This window comes from Conger conger, chromosome 4 (genome assembly GCF_963514075.1).
Source record: "Conger conger chromosome 4, fConCon1.1, whole genome shotgun sequence".
In the NCBI taxonomy this organism is placed as follows: Eukaryota; Metazoa; Chordata; class Actinopteri; order Anguilliformes; family Congridae; genus Conger; species Conger conger.
The window spans coordinates 27090871-27110343 of NC_083763.1; the positions used below are offsets into that span (position 1 = coordinate 27090871).

Here is a 19473-nt window from a genome sequence, read left to right on the forward strand (position 1 = left end):
ACCTGAAATGAAGCAGTGAATGTCTCCTGATGCGGTATCCTCATTTGACCCATAACAAGAACACTATTAGTAATTGAAATCATAGCAAAAATATACCCTTCTTGTCTTATTTAAAGTTTTTTTTTTTTTTTTTCTTATCTACTTTAAAATTCGATCACGAATCCAAGCTGCAATCATGGAAGCTCGGTACAGGATATGGTGGCTGTCGTCCAGACATTGTCTTCTTTTTCCTGTTAGGTTTTTTTTTTTGGCTGGGCCTTCAGAAGTGTCCCGTTCTGTTGACAGCGTTGGCGTGGCGTCGTCTCGGTTCCTGTCAGCGGCCGTCAGGACCGCAGGGTCCTGGCACGGCTCACGCTGGTGCGCTCTGGCTGTGACGCGTACGTGCGGGCGCTGCTGCAGTGTCTGCGTTGCTCCAGAACCCTGTCGGGCCGGTCGGGACGGGAAATTGTGTCCCCCCGCCAATGTCTGGATCCGGGAACGGTGCTGAGACCATCGGTTCATGCGTGGGAATGAGTGCACGTGCGTGCGTGCGTGCGTGCGTGCGTGCGTGCGTGCGTGCGTGCGTGCGTGCGTGCGTGCGTGCGTGCGTGCGTGCGTGCGTGCGTGCGTGCGTGCGTGCGTGCGTGCGTGCGTGCGTGCGTGCGTGCGTGCGTGCGTGCGTGTGCATGTTTGCGTGTGTTTATATTATTTTTTTTTATTTTTATTTTTTATTTTTCTCTCAGTCCTCACACTCCTACCTAGAACTGCGGTTTTCCCTCCCTGGTCCTGGAGGGCCACATGGTTTGCTGGCTTTTATTTGTATGTCAATATGATCAACTAGTTCAGTTCCGAAGTCTGTGTACTATGTAATAAATGGCTGTAATTTCTAAATTGAGTAGTGAATAATGAGTAAAGCCAGCAGAACTTGAGACCCTTTTTTTATGTAGTCCAGCCCTTGTGTGAATTATTTCACCCAGCGCTATGTTCAAAATGTTTTTGAGTGTTTATAGAAGTACTACTGAAATGTACTTTGGTTGAAACAGTCGATATGGTTACCTTGATATGATATGAATATAGTATGGGTGGGGGGGGGATTTTTACACCTTGTCCAGGTTACGAACTCACCATTTGTCTTGTGTTTCTGTGTTTGTGTGTGCGTGTGTGTGTGTGCGCATGTCATGCAGGGTGCCACAATAAAGCGGGATGAGCAGACGGGAGCCATAGTGGTCGCTCGAATAATGAGAGGAGGCGCTGCAGACCGAAGCGGTGAGTTCCTCTGCCCCACCGTCCTCCCCTGCCCAACCCCCCTTCCTTCACGTCCTTGTCCCCATATTCTGTCTCTTTATCACTGTCACAAATTAAATCTGTGACCTCTCAAGCCAAGTCTCACAACGTCTTATGGCTAGCCATGGAATTTACTTTCAGGCTCTTTGATATAGAAGATCCTTTGCGTAATGGACATCACAGGCTTGCGTGGCATGAGACCAGATCTTACAGGCTCATTAGAGGCTGACCGGCTTCAGAGTTCAGTTGGAGTTATTGGAACACACTGCCAGGGTCAAAGGGCTGACATTTTCATCTGAAGAACAACTCTTTTTGTGTAATAACGTGTGTTATATTTATTTTATTGTACTGTATGTGTATGTGTATATGTTTGCATGTTGCACGAGTGCATTTGTATGCTTTTGTGTTGTGTCCGCGTGTGTGCTGTATTTGTGTTAGTGCATGTGTATGCAAGTGTGTGCACTTTCTGTGTGCATTTCTGATTTTGTGTGTGTGCATGTGTGTGCGTAGTGTGTGTATGTACTTTGTATGTGTGTGTGTGCGTGCACGTAATTTGTATGTTTCTGTGCGTACATTGTGTGTGTGTGTGTGTGTGTGTGTGTGTGTGTGTGTGTGTGTGTGTGAGATAGAGTGTGTGTACTTTGTGCGTGCGTCCGTGTGTGTAGGTGCAGTGCGCTGACTCTGCCGGGTGTCTGTGCTACAGGCCTGATCCACGTGGGCGATGAGCTGAGGGAGGTGAATGGAATTCCGGTGGATGACAGGAAGCCAGAGGAGATCATTCACATTCTGGTATGTGGCTGCTCTCATTGACCTGCTGTTTATGTGTCTGTGTTAACTCTCTGAGCAGAATTACAGCTGTGTTTGCTATGGCTCTTTAATGCCTCCTCCTTGGGCTGTAGGGCTCTTTGATTCCCAATCTTGTTGATGGCTAAACAGTTGAATTATTTACAAGGTCTTTCCGTGAAATGTATGTTCGGTATGAGGGAAGCAGTGTGAGAGAGTGTGAGCTCATCCAGACTGTTCTAGTTTCTCCTGTGCAGATCTCCAGGTGCATTTTCGCTGTGCAGTCTGTCCTGTGCAACAATCTGCAATAGTTTGTCCTGTGCACTCTTTCCTGTGTGCTCTCTCTCCTGTGCGCTCTATGCAGTCTGTCCCATTCCTCCTTATAGGTTCTACAGTAGAGCCCTGTATCCCAGGGCCAGTGACCCACAGATCAGTTTTGAGCCCCTGAAAGGGAACTCCTCCACCATGGCCGGCGTACTGGGACCCTGTAAAACAGTCTCTAGGCAGTCATCCTTTCCAAAAGGCGTACCATCGCTCAAGAAATAATAACAGTCTCGGACTCTATCCTCTGTTTGGGTAATTTAGTTTGATTTAACACTGCGTTTGTCTCCATTTCAGTTCAGTTATTCTTTTTGTCTCCTCTGTCTGTTCCCTTTATCCTATGTTAAGGCGCAGTCCCAGGGGGCCATTACGTTTAAAATAATACCAGCCATCAAAGAGGAGACGTCAACCAAGGAGCCCAAGGTACATCCTGCCATAGAGATTAAATTGATTGTGTTACACGTGTGGACTTTACCAGAGTGAAATGAAAGGTTGTCTCCTACTCAGTCTCTGGGTCTGCGTGGCTGTCCAGAGGAAATGAATCTGCTGCAATATTAGAGGGCCAGAAAAGAAAAGACTCAAAATATGTGCATTCTCACCTTGTTGCGTATGTATGTGTGCGCTTGTGCATGTTTGTTTGTGGGCTTCTACGGGCTTGTACGCTTGAATTCGGTCTTCATGTTCAAAGACGACAATGTATATTGGGTCAGGTTAAATGAGTCATTTGGATACATTTCCCAGACCCGGTTCTTGTGTATTGACTTTCTTAGATATTTATCAGTTGCAGGAGGCCTTGTTTGCCCCCCTCGGGTGTAGATCGGGCTAACGTGCAGTCTGGAATATCATTCCTTTAAAAATGTTCATGGTTTAATAGCTTTAATATGCCCATGTTAGACTTCACAATGAGTTTGGGCTTTCACTGTGCAAGCGGTTTGGTTTCTTGTTTTTTTTTTTTTTTTTTTTTTTTTTTTCATACAATAAATATCTGCAAGTGTTGCTAATTTAGTGCACATGTCTAAAAAGGAACAGGGGGAAATCAAGCCCTGTCAGCGAGACTGTGTCAGTGCTTTCTGATGAAAACTCATATCTTAAGCCAGCGCCTTGTCTCCCGGCCCAAACAACAGCCTCAGACTGACAGTTAATTTCACTACATGGGAAGTAGCACTTGCTGAATCAATGAAAGAAATTGTTTCTGATTGTTCCAAACATCTCCCTCTGCGCATCACAGCAGCTCCTCAGGACTGAGAATTTACTGAGACACTTTTTGCTTCGAGGCACGTGGTGTAGTCGCTGAGTCTCTGTTGGGTGCATTTCCTCTGTAAACGTCTATTAACCTCCACCACTGCTGACAGCACGCACGCTCGCACACAATACCACCAGCACTCTCCCCTTAATTTAGCCCCTGTGCAGTGCGAGAGCCTTCACATGCATCCAGGACTCATGAGTTTGTTAGCCACAGGGCTTGGAACGTCAGGAATCATGCAGGGGTCATGTGCGGTACCTCCCCATGTCAGAAGATGGACATTTGGTAATGCTGTGGAGGAGCTGACAGGATTTTTTTGTGGAGGAATTTTTTTAGCGGGTTGTGCCACGGCTTCTTGTCTGGGTTGCCTAGCGGCAGGCGTTAGATGTTGATTACACTGACCTGTCCTTGCTAATCGCACTAACTGACAACGCTAACTGACAGTTAATCTCTTCCTGAAGCTGCCGACACAGGGTGCCGGAACCTGGCATTTAGATTGCTTCTGACGTCTCCTTGAAGAGCGGAGGAGCTCGGGGGGGGGGTTGGGGCTTTTAGTTATTTGGAGACCAGTAAAGATGTAGCTACGCATATTAACTTCTTTTTTTCTCCTTCCAGATGTTTGTCAAGTCTCTCTTTGACTACGACCCTAAAGTGGATAAAGCGATCCCCTGTAAAGAGGCAGGGCTGGCGTTCAAGAAGGGGGATGTCCTTCAGATCATGAGCCAGGATGATGCAACTTGGTGGCAGGCCAGACGGGACGGAGACGCCAACCCCAGAGCAGGCCTCATCCCCTCCAAACAGCTCCAGGAGAGGTGAGGTGCCGACCGACACACCACCGCCCGCCCAGCTGTGCCCCCTCTCCCAGAACCCGAAACCGCCTGCCACCCAATTACAGCGTCTGGTCCAGCCTGACCGTGTTTGACTCCCGACGACTGGCAGAATGAGCGCTCGCCTCGCTCCGCCAGACTCCCTTGGATTTCCGCGCTCGTCTGGCCCGAAATGAGTAACGACAGAAAATGATAGCGCTGGTGCTGATCCACTTTGGAAGCGGAGCGTATGGAAAATGGCACAAGCTGATGTGCATCCCAGGAACACTTTCTTGGCACCGCCCCGCAGAGGCCTGAAAAATTCAACAAAGCCTTGAGATTTATTTTGGTGGCTTTTGAATGGAAGGCATTGTTTTTTTGTTCTTTTTGTCCTTTTTCTTTTTTTTTTTTCTTTACTTTTCTTTTCCTGGTGGACATTTCAGAAGGTCTCTTGGTGTTGTAGCATAAAAGTGTTTATTGATCCCAGACTGGTCGTGAAAACCGATGGTTTTATTGTGCTCTCTCCTTCTTCCTGCAGGAGGTTCGCACTCCGACGGCCCATAGCCCTTGTTCCGCCCCAGAAAACCTCCAACCGAAGATCATGTAAGCTCGTATATCAGGCGACCGGGGGTAAGGGGGGGAGACGCAAATCACTACCGTACCCCTGCCTTTGTGAAGCAGGTGCCTGCATTTTAAGAGAAAGCGTCAGAGGGGAAAGAATGTTATGGGGAAGGGTGTATGGGCAGCAGGGAACCTTCTGCTGAAGACCAGTAAACCCAGGTGATTGATATATGCCTCAGAACACACTTTATGAAGTCTTCATAAATGGCTGGTCTGTTCGGAGGGAACTGTAGCGACAACTTCTCCGGCCCTCTCCTTCCCTCCCTCCCTCCCGCCCTCCCTCCTGCTTTAGTGGAGGATTCGGAGCGAGAGGCTGAGATTTGCGGTCTCTGGAGTTGCGCTCTGGAAAACCTCTCTGCCCTGAAGCTAATGAAGAATTAATGGCCTGATAGGAGGCGTAGATGCTATACGTTTTTTGCGTGGTAAATTACGCACGTCCTGTTTTACACATTAAGATGTTTTACCGAGTGTGAACATCCTGGCCCCTTAGCCCCGAGACGGGGTGGGAAGCCACATGACACAGGATCACAGCTCCGTATCCCATCGGGGGATGAGCCCCATACCTGTTGGTGGCTAGGTTAGGGAACGTTCAGCATCAAAAATGTTCAGGTTCTGGTTTTTAACGCGCCAGAGGGTCTTGGTACCGAGACTGGGGAGGCTCGTAATGCATCCCCAATCCTTTCGAAAAGGAGCAGGAAATCCAAGGAGACGCTCGCGGTTCAGAGCAAAGAAATCTCGTCACTTGTCAAAGCTGCTCCCTGTTTTTTAAAGCTCTTAATTTCCAGCGTGGTCTAAATCCTTGCAGATTTTTCTTCCTTTTTATTTTCCTTTCAGGAATGCCGCATGAGAGCCCTGCTTAGTTCCGTTGGATTTCTTCACTCTGCCGAGCACAGACCTTTCATCCTTTACACGCTTTCCCATAATCCCTCGCACGCAGAGTCGATCGGTTCACTCCGTCCTGTCCATCACTGCCCTGACGTTCATCCAGACGCTAATCAGGGCCCATAATAGGAGCAGACAGGGAGGGTAGACTGTGAAAACATTGATCGGATACAAATCCAGTGGAGTACTGCAACCAAGCGCAAGACATTGTTGCAGTTACTGTCTGTGCAGTTCCCCCCCCAGATTTGTAGGGGCCTGTTTGGTGACCCACTATCACAATGGCTGGCTGCTGTACTTTAGCCTGGCAAGCGAGCTTTAACCGTCTATTCGGTTATTTATTCATTTGTTTTGTGGTGGGCTGAGCATGTCCCTCCCTAATTTCGAATGACAAGCTACCACAGTCGAGTTTGTGTAGAATTGAGTCGGCGGAGGACCTTTCATATGCAGCTTTAGCATGCAGTCTACAGGTGCCCCGATGAACCAGCTGAGAGTGACTAGAGGGCAATGAAATGCGGACTTAACCTTTCCATTCCCTGGGCGATGCAGTTGGCAATTGTTCATCGCCCTATGAAGCTGCCAGCCACAGCCAGTACAGCCTCAGTCAGAATTTGATCCGAGACTGTGGGGCTCCAGCATTCTCCAGCCACCTCTATTTATTTATTTTTCTACATGCAATTTAACATTGTTCAAATTTTTAAAGTAAGAAACTTGTGCTGCAAGGATCAAAGGGTTATAGTCAGGGTTCATTTTCAACCGCTGTACCCGTTTAATCTTTTGTTAAGATAAAATCTAATGGTCCGTATATAATTGGACAATTATTCATAACTATATGATTTAATTAATGAATGCAATGCGTCTGTCTTAAGATGTGTTAGGGAGCAAATATCAGCTCCATCTGGTTATAATCATGTGAAAAGTTCACCTCGGTGGAACTTTCCAGTGACATTTCATATTAACATAAAGAATACGTTTTCCCCCTAATATTAGATCAGATTTTAAATATTAATAGATTTACTGCACATACTTGTCAGGACTTCTGTATTTTGTCACTTTCAAATGTGTCTTGTTTTTCCAGCACTTGTGAATGTGATTCACAAAAGCAATGGCGACAGAGTGATGAAAACATTTTTGCTTCATAATGTAGTTCAGTTTTCCATTATATTTTCTCTGGGGATCGAGGAGGGGGGTCATAGAGGTAAAGGGTTAAAATATGGCACTTCGTTTTTTTGGGTTTTTCACCCTACAGTTAACCAGGCGTTAAAATGTTTTGAAGGGATGTTGAAGTTTCTGGAGTGTTTTTGTAAACGGCGGGTACGGGGCTCTATCCGCAGGGAGAGAGGGGTATCGAGGCCTCCTCTGGAGCAGCGGCGGCTCGGCGCGTGTAATAAACCGCCATCGTACGGTAGGAGCTCCCACGACAGGCTTCGGGAGATGATGGATGGCGCGGGTGGGGCGGAGGGGTGGGGGCATCGAGCCTCCCACAGAGTGTGGGACTCCTCTCTCTTCCCGAGTCTGAGAATGTTTATCTAATGAGCGTCAGCTTTTACCACGGAGGAAGGGGCTTCCTCCATCGGCTTTACCTCCGAACGCCCCGCACCAGAAATGAAACAGTCCGGGAGTTTCCTTTGGTGCGGTTCCGCCATTCCGATGAGCACGTTTGGCAGGTTGCGTGTCTGTGAGCTTCTTTTGATTGAATTTCACTGAAGTGCCAAGACCCATCCAGAGAGAGGGGGGGGGGAATCTGATGTCTCCAGCCCAGCAGTTCTGAAGCTCGCTACAATATTGATCTTGGGCCCAATGCAGGCAAGCTCTGCTTTATTGCCTCTGTTCATTACGTGTGAGCCCCGCTGAAGAGATCTGAGTGGAGACCACTCTCCCTGCCCGAAGCTTGTTATAGCAGAAGGTTTTTTAGGCATCTCGTAAGTTGCGTTGAGCTGAGGCTTCACTTTTCAAAGGCTAAGGTTTGAAGCCCTTTTCCTGTCGCCCAGAGCCCTGTTTGCAGGGTAGACCGCCTGCACCCTCAGAGATGGTGTGTTCTCTGGCTTCTCTTCAGTCAGCCTTCCCTATCTAACCAGCAAACTACAGCATTACTAGAGCATTCTACAGTAGGTTCTACAGTAGATTTCACTACGTATTTGGCAAGTCAGGCTTGGTACCGCTGTTTATTATACATTTCACGTTGAAAGATATGTGCGGCCAAACACCTTGGTGCACTTATACCTCACCCTGAAACATGCCATCTTGCTCCCTAGTTTTTTTTACCATCTACTCAGACTCCCCACTGATGAAGATAAAGTGTCTCACTGGAGCTACGATATGTTAACTGTTGACTTGAAAGGAAGATTGTCCAAAACAGAACTCGACCTATCATTTATTTGTTGTTGTTGGAGCCGCAATTTAGGACTGGGTCAATACAGCAAACTATAGAGGGGGGGACAGTCTGCACAAAACTAGATTTGGCATCTTATTTTGATTTTTCGATCATAATTTTGCTTTTCAAGTTGCGCAGCCTTTTGTGTGGATTATACTTTTGTAAGAAGTACAAAATGGAGAGTAAATTGTTGTCATATGGAAAGTCGAACTCCGCTCCGGTTTTTATTAGAGAGCGCAGATTGTTAAATTGGTCCCCGCAATGGATAGATAAACGTACAATCGGTTTAATTTCATGTCATCTGGAAAATTCTGCTCATCTCATCCTGGAAACAAATTAACGGTTTGCTGAAGCAAGTGCCCCTCCAATAAAAACGCACATGTCTGTTGGCCAAGGACTAAGTGAAATCAGCCCCCGATTCCGATCCGTTCGCGTGGCGATGGCTGGGGCTTATTTTACAGCCTTCGCCATAACAAAGACTCAGCGCTGGCATCCTCAAGCCCCTGGAGAGGTGCGAGTTAATCCCCCTCGTGTGAACCCAAAGGACTTCACGCTTACTAATACACTGATATTTGTTTGGCTCAGATCTGTTGGTCGTTTTATCCGTCGGACCCAAGTCCTGGCTCGCTATTCCCGTCCTCCTCTGCCGGGCTGAACCGAGCATCCCTCTGCGGAACGGTGCCACTGGAAGCACTGCCTGCCCTGTCGGTAGCCCTTCGAGAGCCGGCGCCCAGAACCAGATCCAGATGCCCGATAGGTTTGTGCACCGAGTTGCACTTCGTTAGCGGGCTTGGAAGCGAAGCATTGCCACCGCATTTGGATTGCAACTCAAAACCAAAACAGAGAAAGAAGCACGCAAATGAGAAACATCTCGTTCCCGACTGCTCCGTCGTCATCTTGAACCAATGAATGACATAAATGTTTGTTTGTGGTGCGTTCCGGCGTGCGCGCACTGTCCGTGGGGCCACGTGGAGTGTGTCAGGGGTTGGCCTGGCTTGTGACTGCGTCTGTGTATCCGAGCCAGGGGGGCCTGTTTAGTCGCAGAGCCTGGGGTGTTGAGTCAGTATAGAGTTTCTGACAATTGTAGAATCGGGGAAGAGACCGAACCAAACAGGCCGGATGCAGAGTGCACAGAGAAAATATTATTATTATTATTATTATTTTTTTTAATATAGCCTTAATTTAACCCCCACATGGTCTGGAAAACATTGGGAGGGGGACTTCTGGACCCCCCTCGCCCCCACACACCCCTCTAGTGAGCCCCTAAAGTAGCATATGAGCCCAGAGTGAGAACATAATGGAGCATGTCCGTTAGCATTACGGCCCCCGGATGCAGTGCAGACCTTACACGATGAACTCCTGACACCGTGTAGGCAGACGGCGCCCTCTGGTTTACAAAATGACTGGGGCCCTTTGTCGCTGTAGCCCAGCGTTGGCCAGAGACAGTAACGACAATAACAGCAACACAGACTGCTTCTGAAGCTCTTTCTCTCTCTATTACACACACTATTTCTCCTCCTTCTTGCTCTGTCTTGCTCCTACCATTTCTTTCAGGTAAGGGTTTGAGAGATTGCTTTTTCCCCCACCTTATATTTACTTCTAACTCTTTACCTCCCCCCCCATTCCACCAAACTTTCATTACCCTTAAAAAGTACACTATGTTCTTTTCTTTTTCTATTCCATGTTGTTATTTTCACATTAATCTTCACAGAAAACTGTACAGCATGTGTAATTTGTAACACTGCATCTGGAATCTGAACTTTGTCGAGAAGCTGTTTTTAGTCACAGTGTCAAATACTTGTGGAGGACACATCAGAATCATTGTGAACTAGGGTTGGGATAGAAGGCAAATTACCCAGATTCGATAAGCCCCAGATATCTTATTGAATCTTTGCTTCTCGCCAACCGCTATGCTCACACGCGCAGGCTACATGTTGTAATCATGGATAGGCAAACACACGCAAGTGTGGGAGCATTTCACCAAAGTCAAAAATCTGAAATGCATAGTCCGTCTGCAAGGGAGGAACTTGCTGAAACATTTATCCACGCAGCATCAAATAGAAATGAGTGCAGCATCATTGAGGGGAGACTCTCAACCAAAGGTGATGGTAGTCAGTTAACAAGTTGGTGTTATATAGCCTTAACTGTAATTACGCAGGAAATAGTTATCTTATCTGTAATTGGAAAGAAGCTAAAATATAACATTTTAACTTAGACAACCGCTTTTATAATGCATGTTATAAACCAGACAATACCAAGTTGGAGCACTCGGTGAACAGAAAATGATTCCAGCACCCAGTGCCTATGAAGGGCAAATGTCAGTTTAGCAGCGACAGTGAACAAATGCTACTGGGCAGTGGCAAGATTTTGTGAAAGGTCTACATCCATTCAGCACAGTAGAATCCCCATGGTTAGGTATGGATATTTTTCAGTGTTTGTAATCACTCAAATAGGTGAATCCAAAATGAGATGTGTTGAATCCAACTATGCTCTGCTGCTGCCTCTGTCAAACCATGTAAATGAATTTCACAGAGAAATTGTTCTTTCTACTAACAATGTATCCAAAAGAATTGATAAGAGATTGGGAAGGATTCGAATTCGATAAACAGATTTGGATTCCGATTTGATGAAATGCTTTCAAACCCAAACCCTACCGTGAAAATACGTGGTGCTCGTGAAACACAACGGTCAAAACAGGAAAGTGATTCAGATTACTTCTGCTGTAGTGCCACTTAAAAAGTGCTTTTAGAACGCTACCTCAGCCTAAAGTATTTTTCCATGATCGCCGATGACAGTTGTTATGTCTGGACATTACCTGTATCACGATGCTCCATCTCCTGAATCAGTACTGTACTCTTTTAGGAAAAGTGCAACTGTAAGGTGAGCCTGTGAGAGTATAGACAGCCTGTTTTGAATGTTTTGATGTAACCTTGTTAGGCGGAATTGGGACCACATGATTTAACTGGTTCCAAATGTTGCTTATTGGTTGAGGATATGGCCTTGTTCCGTGTCCATGGTGCATCTGCTCTTGCCTCGTCGTGATCCTTCTGACCCAGCTGCTGAATCTGCGCAAAACTGAAATGTTTCTAAAGCTAATGAGATGATTTCTCTCTGTGCAGCATCATCTTCAGGAGTAGAGCTCCTTCATTTTGGGTTTGTAGCGGCATTCTGCCAAGCTTAATAAGGAGTGTGTTTGCGTGTGTAGGTTTGCGGGTGCATTTGTGCGTGCGCCTGTGTGCGTGTGTGAATAAGTCAATTAAAGTTGGTAAGGAATTCAGTGCTTTTAAATCAAAGCTGTATTTGAAGCGGAGACATTTACAGTGTGGTTTTCTTCCTCGTTTTAAGGTTTTAACTATCCTTTGTTTTTGTTTTGCTTTTCTAAGATGATGTGGCTGTTGAATGTGGTAGGTGTCCCTCCTTTATTCTGTTATTTTGTTAGCTTGTCCCCCACCCCCTCGCCTACCCTTCATTTTTAAGTTTTTTTATTTTCTTTACACTAAATTTAACCCATTTTCCATGTTTTGCTTTACTTACGCTCTCAGCTGAGGAAATCGAAGGTACTGCTTCTTGGACCGCCTAACCCCTCTCACCCATTTGTTGTGATCGGGGAAACTCCACCCAAACAATGAGGACGTGCTGATTGGTCCCAGACAATGAGGACGTGCTGATTGGTTCCCGTTCAGCCCTGTGCCGTGTAGTGTAGAATGTCTGTTGAATTGGGAAGAACAAGCACCCCTGTATTATTTTGTGTTGTCTTTTCCTCTCAAAGGAACTATACAAACAGAGGACCAATGGTGTGTGCTTGCTCACCCACAAGTTACTGCATAAAGTCAGCAACACATTGACCAAATCCACAGTGCCTGGTTAGCTTACGTATTCTTCCCATTGTATTATACAGTATATTGGTCACTGTAACTCAAACAGTCACATACTGTACCACACCATTGTGCGCTGTAGCACCACCTACCTGTAGGATAGGAAATGGCAGGTGCTCACATTTACAACTGTCCCGATGTGAAGGCTAAAGTGCCAGTACTGTGGGCGCTTGTTTCTATGTCCTGTGGCGTGCAGTGTATTTCATAGCTGCGCAGAGCCGCGAGCCTGCTTTCAGCGTGCTGTGCTTTGTGCGGGTGGACGGCGCGTCGCACCTGCCTGTGTCTGTGAATGTTCTACCTGCCTAGGCTCTCTAACACTTGTGCTCCCTCTCCGGTGGCTGTGCTCCTCTTCTCTGTGTGCTTACACTGCGCCCAGAGGACGGCGACAGTGGCGCCTATATAAGCGGATTCCACATAGGTGAGACACTCGTTTACACTCTGTGTGCCCTTCCCCGTGACTCTGCCCCCCTGCCCCGCCCCTGCCTCCTGTGACTGTGTTGTCCTAGCAGTACTAACTATGGCTGTGCAGTGACGGTGATGCTGTGCCCCTCCCGGTCTGTGATGTGCTGTGTGAACAGAGCCTCTTTTGTGAGCCAATTTTCCGCTTCTGTCTCTCTCCTCTCTCTCCCTCCTTCTTCCCTTTCTTTCTCCCAAACCCCATCCTTATATGCAGTTACCCAACAAAGTTTTTTTTTTCCTGTGTGTTTGTGAATGTTTTGTGGATAGTGGGTAGTTTTGGGTCTATCCAGGGTCCCAATACAATGTTTTAAAGTTTATGATATAGTGCCGTTTATCTGATCAAAAAGTAACATATGGAGTATGTGCATGCCTCAACAGCCATCTGTAATCTCTCACAATGTTCATGTGACGAAAGGGTAAGCTTTTCTCTCCATCCCAACACCTTTCTTCTAGAACATGATATTCACACACTTGCAGAATTTGTAGAGCATTGGTAAACTTAAAATGAAGCTTTGAAAGCTTGTTTAGGCTGTGCTACACTGATATTTTCTTTTTATATACTGATTTTATTGCTGTCCAGTAGTCATTACAATACTTTGAACATGAGGACATGAGGAGCTATGTCCCAACCCATTGTTAATGTTCCTGGTATTTTAGCATCATTGTACTTTTCATGGTCTGCTCCATACAGCTCAGCAGCCAAGGAGAGGAACTGTGTTTTTCACTTTTTTCATTAATTTGTTTTGTCTGACAGCGCTGACATTCTGAACGCGTGTTTGTAAACGAGAAGCACGTTTGGGTAAAACGATGGGTTTTTCCCCTGTTCTTCATTCCCATGGTCCGGACTGCCGGTTTTTTTTTTTCCGTCGATGTGGAAACCCCTGCTCCCCCTTCCCACAGACTGCTGGGCATCGGAGGCCTGCTTGGCAGCCATTTGCGGTGCTGTTTTCAGTTCCGTTTGCGTGTGGAACATGTTATCGTGTTGTCACTGCCACTGTCGCCTTTCTGACAAATCACACGTTATAATCCCGCCGGAGCAACAGTTCTCAGGACTGGCCAGCTAAGAGCTCCTTCTCTTTTCCTTTTCAGTCCTCAATTACTGTGGTTGTTTCGGCTCAATCGCGCTGCGCTATATTAAGGGGAATGCTAAACCAGAGAAGTGCCCTGGTTCGGTTTCAGAACCCTTTAAGCATGTTCAAGAAGTTTTTTTTTATTCTTTATTTTTTTATTTCACAGGATATCCAGAGCACTTTAAGTTTAGGTTCTACAGTGTGTAAGGTTATGTCTGCCAAAGGCAATCAGGGGTTGTCATTCAATAGTGCTGAACTGAGTGCCCTTCTTCTTCCCACCGTCTGCCTGGTCCGTCTCACGCTGCCTTGTCCTGACCTCAACCTTTCAATTTTTTCATTTAAGCCGCGACCGAGCGCCTGTCCTGTTTCCCAGAAGAGTCAACGAGGGTCACATGTCCTACAGTAAAACGTGTCCCTGGTGACTGAAACGACCTCCAGAACACCTAGAAAACTCAAAGCAAATTCGAAATACAGAGTTTCCAATGCACAGGCCGCATCGCCTGCCAGCGTGATTCAAGAGAGGATACGCAATACTTGGCTACACACAACAAAACTGTTTTTGAAGCGTGGCATTTGCCGTCTTTGGTTGGCTGATTCTTTCGAATACTTTCTGCCCTCAAAGTAGGCCTACGCTACAGTCATTACCGCTCTCTGTGTGCCCATCCTTCGATCATTCTGTCTTTCTGGTGAAACGTCTCACCGTTTATTCTGTGCTTATTTCAGGGCATGGGAGTATTTGCTTTCCGGAGCGGCGGCCTCATTCTTTACCTGTCGCATCCACGTTTTCTTCCCGCGCTTTGTGCCTCTCGCCAAGCCCGACGGCTCTCCGGCTCTCTGCAGAAGGATCACCCTGCGGTGCCCGATGCTCGGAAGCAGCGGAGGCACCAAGTAGGTGCTCATGTTTTGAGACCCCAATGATAACAGAAGAATAGAAGAGTTAAAAATGACTGACTGGTCACAGAGTTCTTGCTATTTTCAGGTAGAAAGGGTGATGTGGCAGTGACTATAACCAGTCTCTGCTGTCATTCTTAGATCCTGCCGAAAATTCTGGGAGGAGAAATGCCTGGAAAAGGTATCAACTCTCTCAATACAGTTAAAAGTGGTCGTGGAGAAATCAGGATGATTTCAAAATATAGTAAAAAAAAAAAAAAAAAAAGAAATATGTTATGTTTTTGCAGAGGATAGACAGGACCCAGAATATATTTATTGAATTTCCATCATCTTTGGCTCTACTTGGAACCAAATTTCAAGTTGCATTCTTAAATTCACTAGAGTGAGCTGACGAAGAGTGAGCAAGATATTCTGACAATGCAGTAAATAAAGAAAGCCACATAATAAGGGTATAACCAAAAATTACACCAGTCATAGGAGGTCCTGTTGAAATTAACATGTCATACTTCGCCTTCGACCACGTTTAGAAGAGATAAAAAGAAGAGGCTTATTTTATTTATAATAAAAATAATTTAAATACATCACATGAAGAGAGACCGTATGTACACTATGTATACACAGTAGAGAGACTATGTACATTTGGCAAAAGGTATGTAAGGAATTGATGGTAGGCAACAGTTGTTTTACATTATGGTTTCTGAGTAGGACCTGCTTATGCAGGTGGGAATATGAAAATAAATATCACACTGACACGATAGAATGATGGAGTTAATTGCATGGAATCAGTTCCTGGAAATTATTATTGGATCTGTGGACTCTGGGATTCTCCAGACTTCTAGGCTTGACACCGTGATAGATTTGCTCTGGGTTATTGGGAAATGATGAGCAAAACTGGGCTGAAAAGCCTGTTCTCATCATCATGCTCTACCTTCATTTGTCCGCACGGAATGGCAGCTTTCAGACGCTCGAAATCTCATCAGTGCGCATCCGCTGACGTGTGATCAGTAAAGCAGGGTATGTGCCCTGCCCTGCGCCAAGGGCACTAGCGGGCATCAGCCGAGGGGGAACTGTCAGAGCAGCAGACTGGCATGCCGGGTCCCTGGCCCTGACATGGGTAGCCCGATTGCTGTGGTCACCTCCACCATGGTGCCACTGATTGATGAGACAAACAGGAAAAGGGGCCTTTCCAAGTCCGTTCTCCTAGGACATTGAGTTCCGATTTGCGGTCTGAGACCAGAACTCAAAGTGTGTGCACTGCGATCTTTCTGTGAATTAGGCAGCATCCAGCCCAGACATTCTTCTGTCTAAAGAGCTCAGGGATAAGACAGAGGGGAAAAATAAATATTGTTTGATAAAAGAAAATAAAAAATGGTTATTCTGTGAAGGGTGGTATTGCATTCAGAATTGGGAAGTATAGCACTTTATAGCAATTTATGATTACAGATAGATCCCCAGACTAACCGCAAATAATTTCACAGCGAACCAGAGACAGAGGGGAAAAATAAATATTGTTTGATAAAAGAAAATAAAAAATGGTTATTCTGTGAAGGGTGGTATTGCGTTCAGAATTGGGAAGTATAGCACTTTATAGCAATTTATGATTACAGATAGATCCCCAGACTAACCGCAAATAATTTCACAGCGAACCAGACCTGGGTCAAATACATAATTTTGGATTTAAATACTTTTCTGTGCAATTGAGCCAACCAAGATGAACCAGGTGGTGTGGTTTGCTGTAAAGCTTAGAAAAGTATTTTTTAATCCAAAAACAAAAATCGTATTTGATTCTACCAAGCACTGTGGCTTGTGGATCTTTTAGACATCACTGCTGAATTAGTGCACTGGTGTCCTCATTTTATTCCAAATTATTGGACAAAGTTTTTCTGGAGGAAGATCGCTGGGTCCCTGGAAAATATACATAGAAACCTGGTCAAGAGCTATCCATAAAACAGAGTGCTTATTAAAGAAAAGGCAGAGCCTCAACCCTGGGGATTAGTAAAAATCACACCCCGCCTTCCCAAGCCACCGTTAATTTACAGTACAATAACCAGCAATGGATTCCATGTATGCACTCTTTGCAGGGAGAGGGAAAAACAAAAAAAGCACTGCAGTATTATGTGAGATGGAGGTGGGTAAGAAGGGGGCGCAGTTCTCACGTGGTCCGGACTTGCCTGGCCCCCCCAAAGCCCACTCACAGATGCACAGCGTGACGGGACCGTTCCCATCTGAATCCCACCGTGGGCAGATGGTGTGGGACGAGAGTTTTCCGGAAACATCAGAACGCATGTTCATGCACACGGCCCCAGCTGCCATTTTAAACATCAGAAGATCTCTCTCTTTCTTTCCCGCCTGCTGTGGTCATTGTCAGAATGAAGGATGGACATCCAGGAGATATGCTGGATTTTGTGTGTATGGGGGGGTCAAGTTAGCTTTACAACAGCCTATCATTTTCCAAGTGAAGGATAGTCACTGTCATTTCCTGAATAGAAAGTGGTATTTAAGTTTCTCAGAAACTTACATTTTTTAGTTTCGGCTAGAGGTGCCATGGTTCAGTTTGGAAAAGTCTTCGGACTGCCATCTTTCCCTAATCTGTAGAGTATCTTGAATCGTCTTTAGCATATTCTAAAGCGAGAGCTCATGCATATAATGAGAAAAGGAGCTCGTAATGGTTACCACATTTTGTTGCCCTGCTTTGCTGCAGCCAGCGAAGTGTTGCAGTGACAAACCACATGCACACGTCAAGCGTAGCACTCACTTAATCTAATGCTGCGAGAGAAGGCTAATTCTGGGGCTGTCATCCCGCTTCATGTCTGTTTGGCCTTTTCCACTGCCAGGATGCTCCCGTACCTGTCAGCGCCTCTCTGAAGAAAGTGATGCGTTGTTCCGATGAACTCCAACCCCCCCCTCCTGCTTAACGCCCCCAACCTCCAGAGCAGGCCTGTGTGGGGATTACATCATCCTCACTATCACCTACTGTGCAGGCATGGTCGAATAGCGGCTACGCTCTGGGTTTTGGGGTTTCGGGGTTTCATGAAAGTCCCTGGAAGCCCGCAGTGACTCGAGCCTTGTAGCATGCAAGGCCCTTGCTCACGTGCGTAAAATTATTATTGATGAAATTTGGAGCGCTTGTTTTTGCAGATACCACTGTGCCTTGCAGAACTTCACCAACAGCTTCACAGAGCGTATAGTCCCACAGGGCGCTTGCTGCGCAGATGTTGAATTTCCTACACGGCTGTAAGATATTATCTGAGTTTGGAAAAGGGGCATGCCGAGGTGGCGGCTGTGCAGGCCGTAGTGAGAACGGCGTGTGCCTTTGCGTGTTTACTCTGCTCGGGATGTGTGCTCGTGTTTAGAGAGAGGAGGAGAAATTTGAGAAGGAAGTGACTTATTCGTTGTGCCATTAAGTCACTTCCTGACTGCGTCGCTGCCGATCAGCTGGCCGCGCTGCCTTGCATGCCATCGGCAGGTGCACGAGTTCTTTTCTGAAGTTGCTCCGGAAAGTTCTCTGGTGGATGCTGGGGGAAGAAATCTCTGGCTCGTGTGGCTGGCTCATCTATCCAATCAAACTGAGGCCCAGAGCCCCACATGTGTCAGGTCCCATTAACGGCGAGTGCAGAGGAATCTGTCCCTCTGGTCTTCGGACCCGATGCACGCCCAGACAGAAAGCCTTATGACAAGTCATGTCCAAAAAACTTGAGTCATTCCATTCTGGATCAAACAGATTTTCATTCCTTGGTTTTAATCCTCATCCCACATCCGCGATGCAGCTCATGGTATAGTACTCAAGCTTTTGGTTCGTCCACATCACCTCAGCCCTGGCCATGAGGAGAGGATTTATTGTTTGGGTGGGGCTATCTGAATGGGGCCCAGATTTCAAGAGCCCCCGTAGATGAGGGCAGTAACAATACACTCATGCACCTGACTCCCCAGGCGAAACATAGGAATTCTGACTGAGCCAATGAAACGCCAGTGTCTCTGCCTCTGCTGGCGATACGATCTGCCATCATGACGCTGTTGAAATGGTAGCAACATTGCGTCCTCCATGAACCGCACACCGTAAACAGGTGCAACCTTAACTTTGTCCAGACATTCTCTCCGTGACTCGCGCTGCAATAATGAGCACAAAGTTGACTAATGATACCTTTCCGTCAAGCGACGTAATGCGGTTAGCGCCACGGACAGTCATCGCTCTTTTCATTGAGCCAGCGGCAGCTTCTGTCTTTCAAGAGACCGGCTGTATGTTACTGCAGTATGACGATCTCTGCCCACAGCTCGCCCACTCAGGAAAAATCTGCCCAAACGTTTGTTGTAACTCAACACCGCGAGTCAAGCCGTACATGTACGTTATTGGTTATTGTGCCGGGGGGGTGTTTGACTAACGGCGTGTTTCATTTTTTACTCTGAGAACGTCTGCTCGGTCCTTTATGAAGTGACTGTTTGGAAAGAACAAGCTGAGAAGAATGTGGCTTCTCGCTTAGCCCATCTGCAAAGTGCTAGCGGTTTCTTTGTGTTGTGGAAAGTATTAAGGGGATTGGATCAGATTTTTTCCCCCCTCTTTCTAACCCATCATTTTCATGCTGCCTTAATCTGTCTCGGGCATCTTGAATCGTATTCCTGAGTTCATTAATCAGCAAAAAAAAAAAAAGAAAGAATCCCCAAGAAATCCTACGGCATTGCGCTGAAATTGGATATTATTTTGGTTGGGATTTTGGTGTAACTAGAATCTGTCATAAATGTAAAACGGCACTCCTCTTGAGAAGGGCACAGTTCTCCTTTTGATGATACAGGGGCTGATCATTAAAACTGAGCGTTTGTGCTCTGAAATCATATCAGCCTTTGTGGCAGTAGTATCTGGAATAGTGTCTGGATGACCTGCTTCTTATAAACT

The 19473-nt window shown here is 46.4% G+C and overlaps 1 protein-coding gene across 2 annotated transcripts in view; it reads left to right on the forward strand.

Annotated features, from left to right (window-relative positions):
• The window catches only part of mpp7a (MAGUK p55 scaffold protein 7a), a 131371-nt gene that overhangs the window by 91744 nt on the left and 20154 nt on the right, over positions 1-19473 (forward strand). For both annotated transcript variants that reach the window (XM_061238293.1, XM_061238294.1), the window contains 5 exons: positions 1164-1245; positions 1967-2052; positions 2716-2790; positions 4226-4422; positions 4955-5019. In XM_061238293.1, the coding sequence (XP_061094277.1) occupies positions 1164-1245; positions 1967-2052; positions 2716-2790; positions 4226-4422; positions 4955-5019 (505 nt within the window). The remainder of the gene's footprint in view (positions 1-1163; positions 1246-1966; positions 2053-2715; positions 2791-4225; positions 4423-4954; positions 5020-19473) is intronic.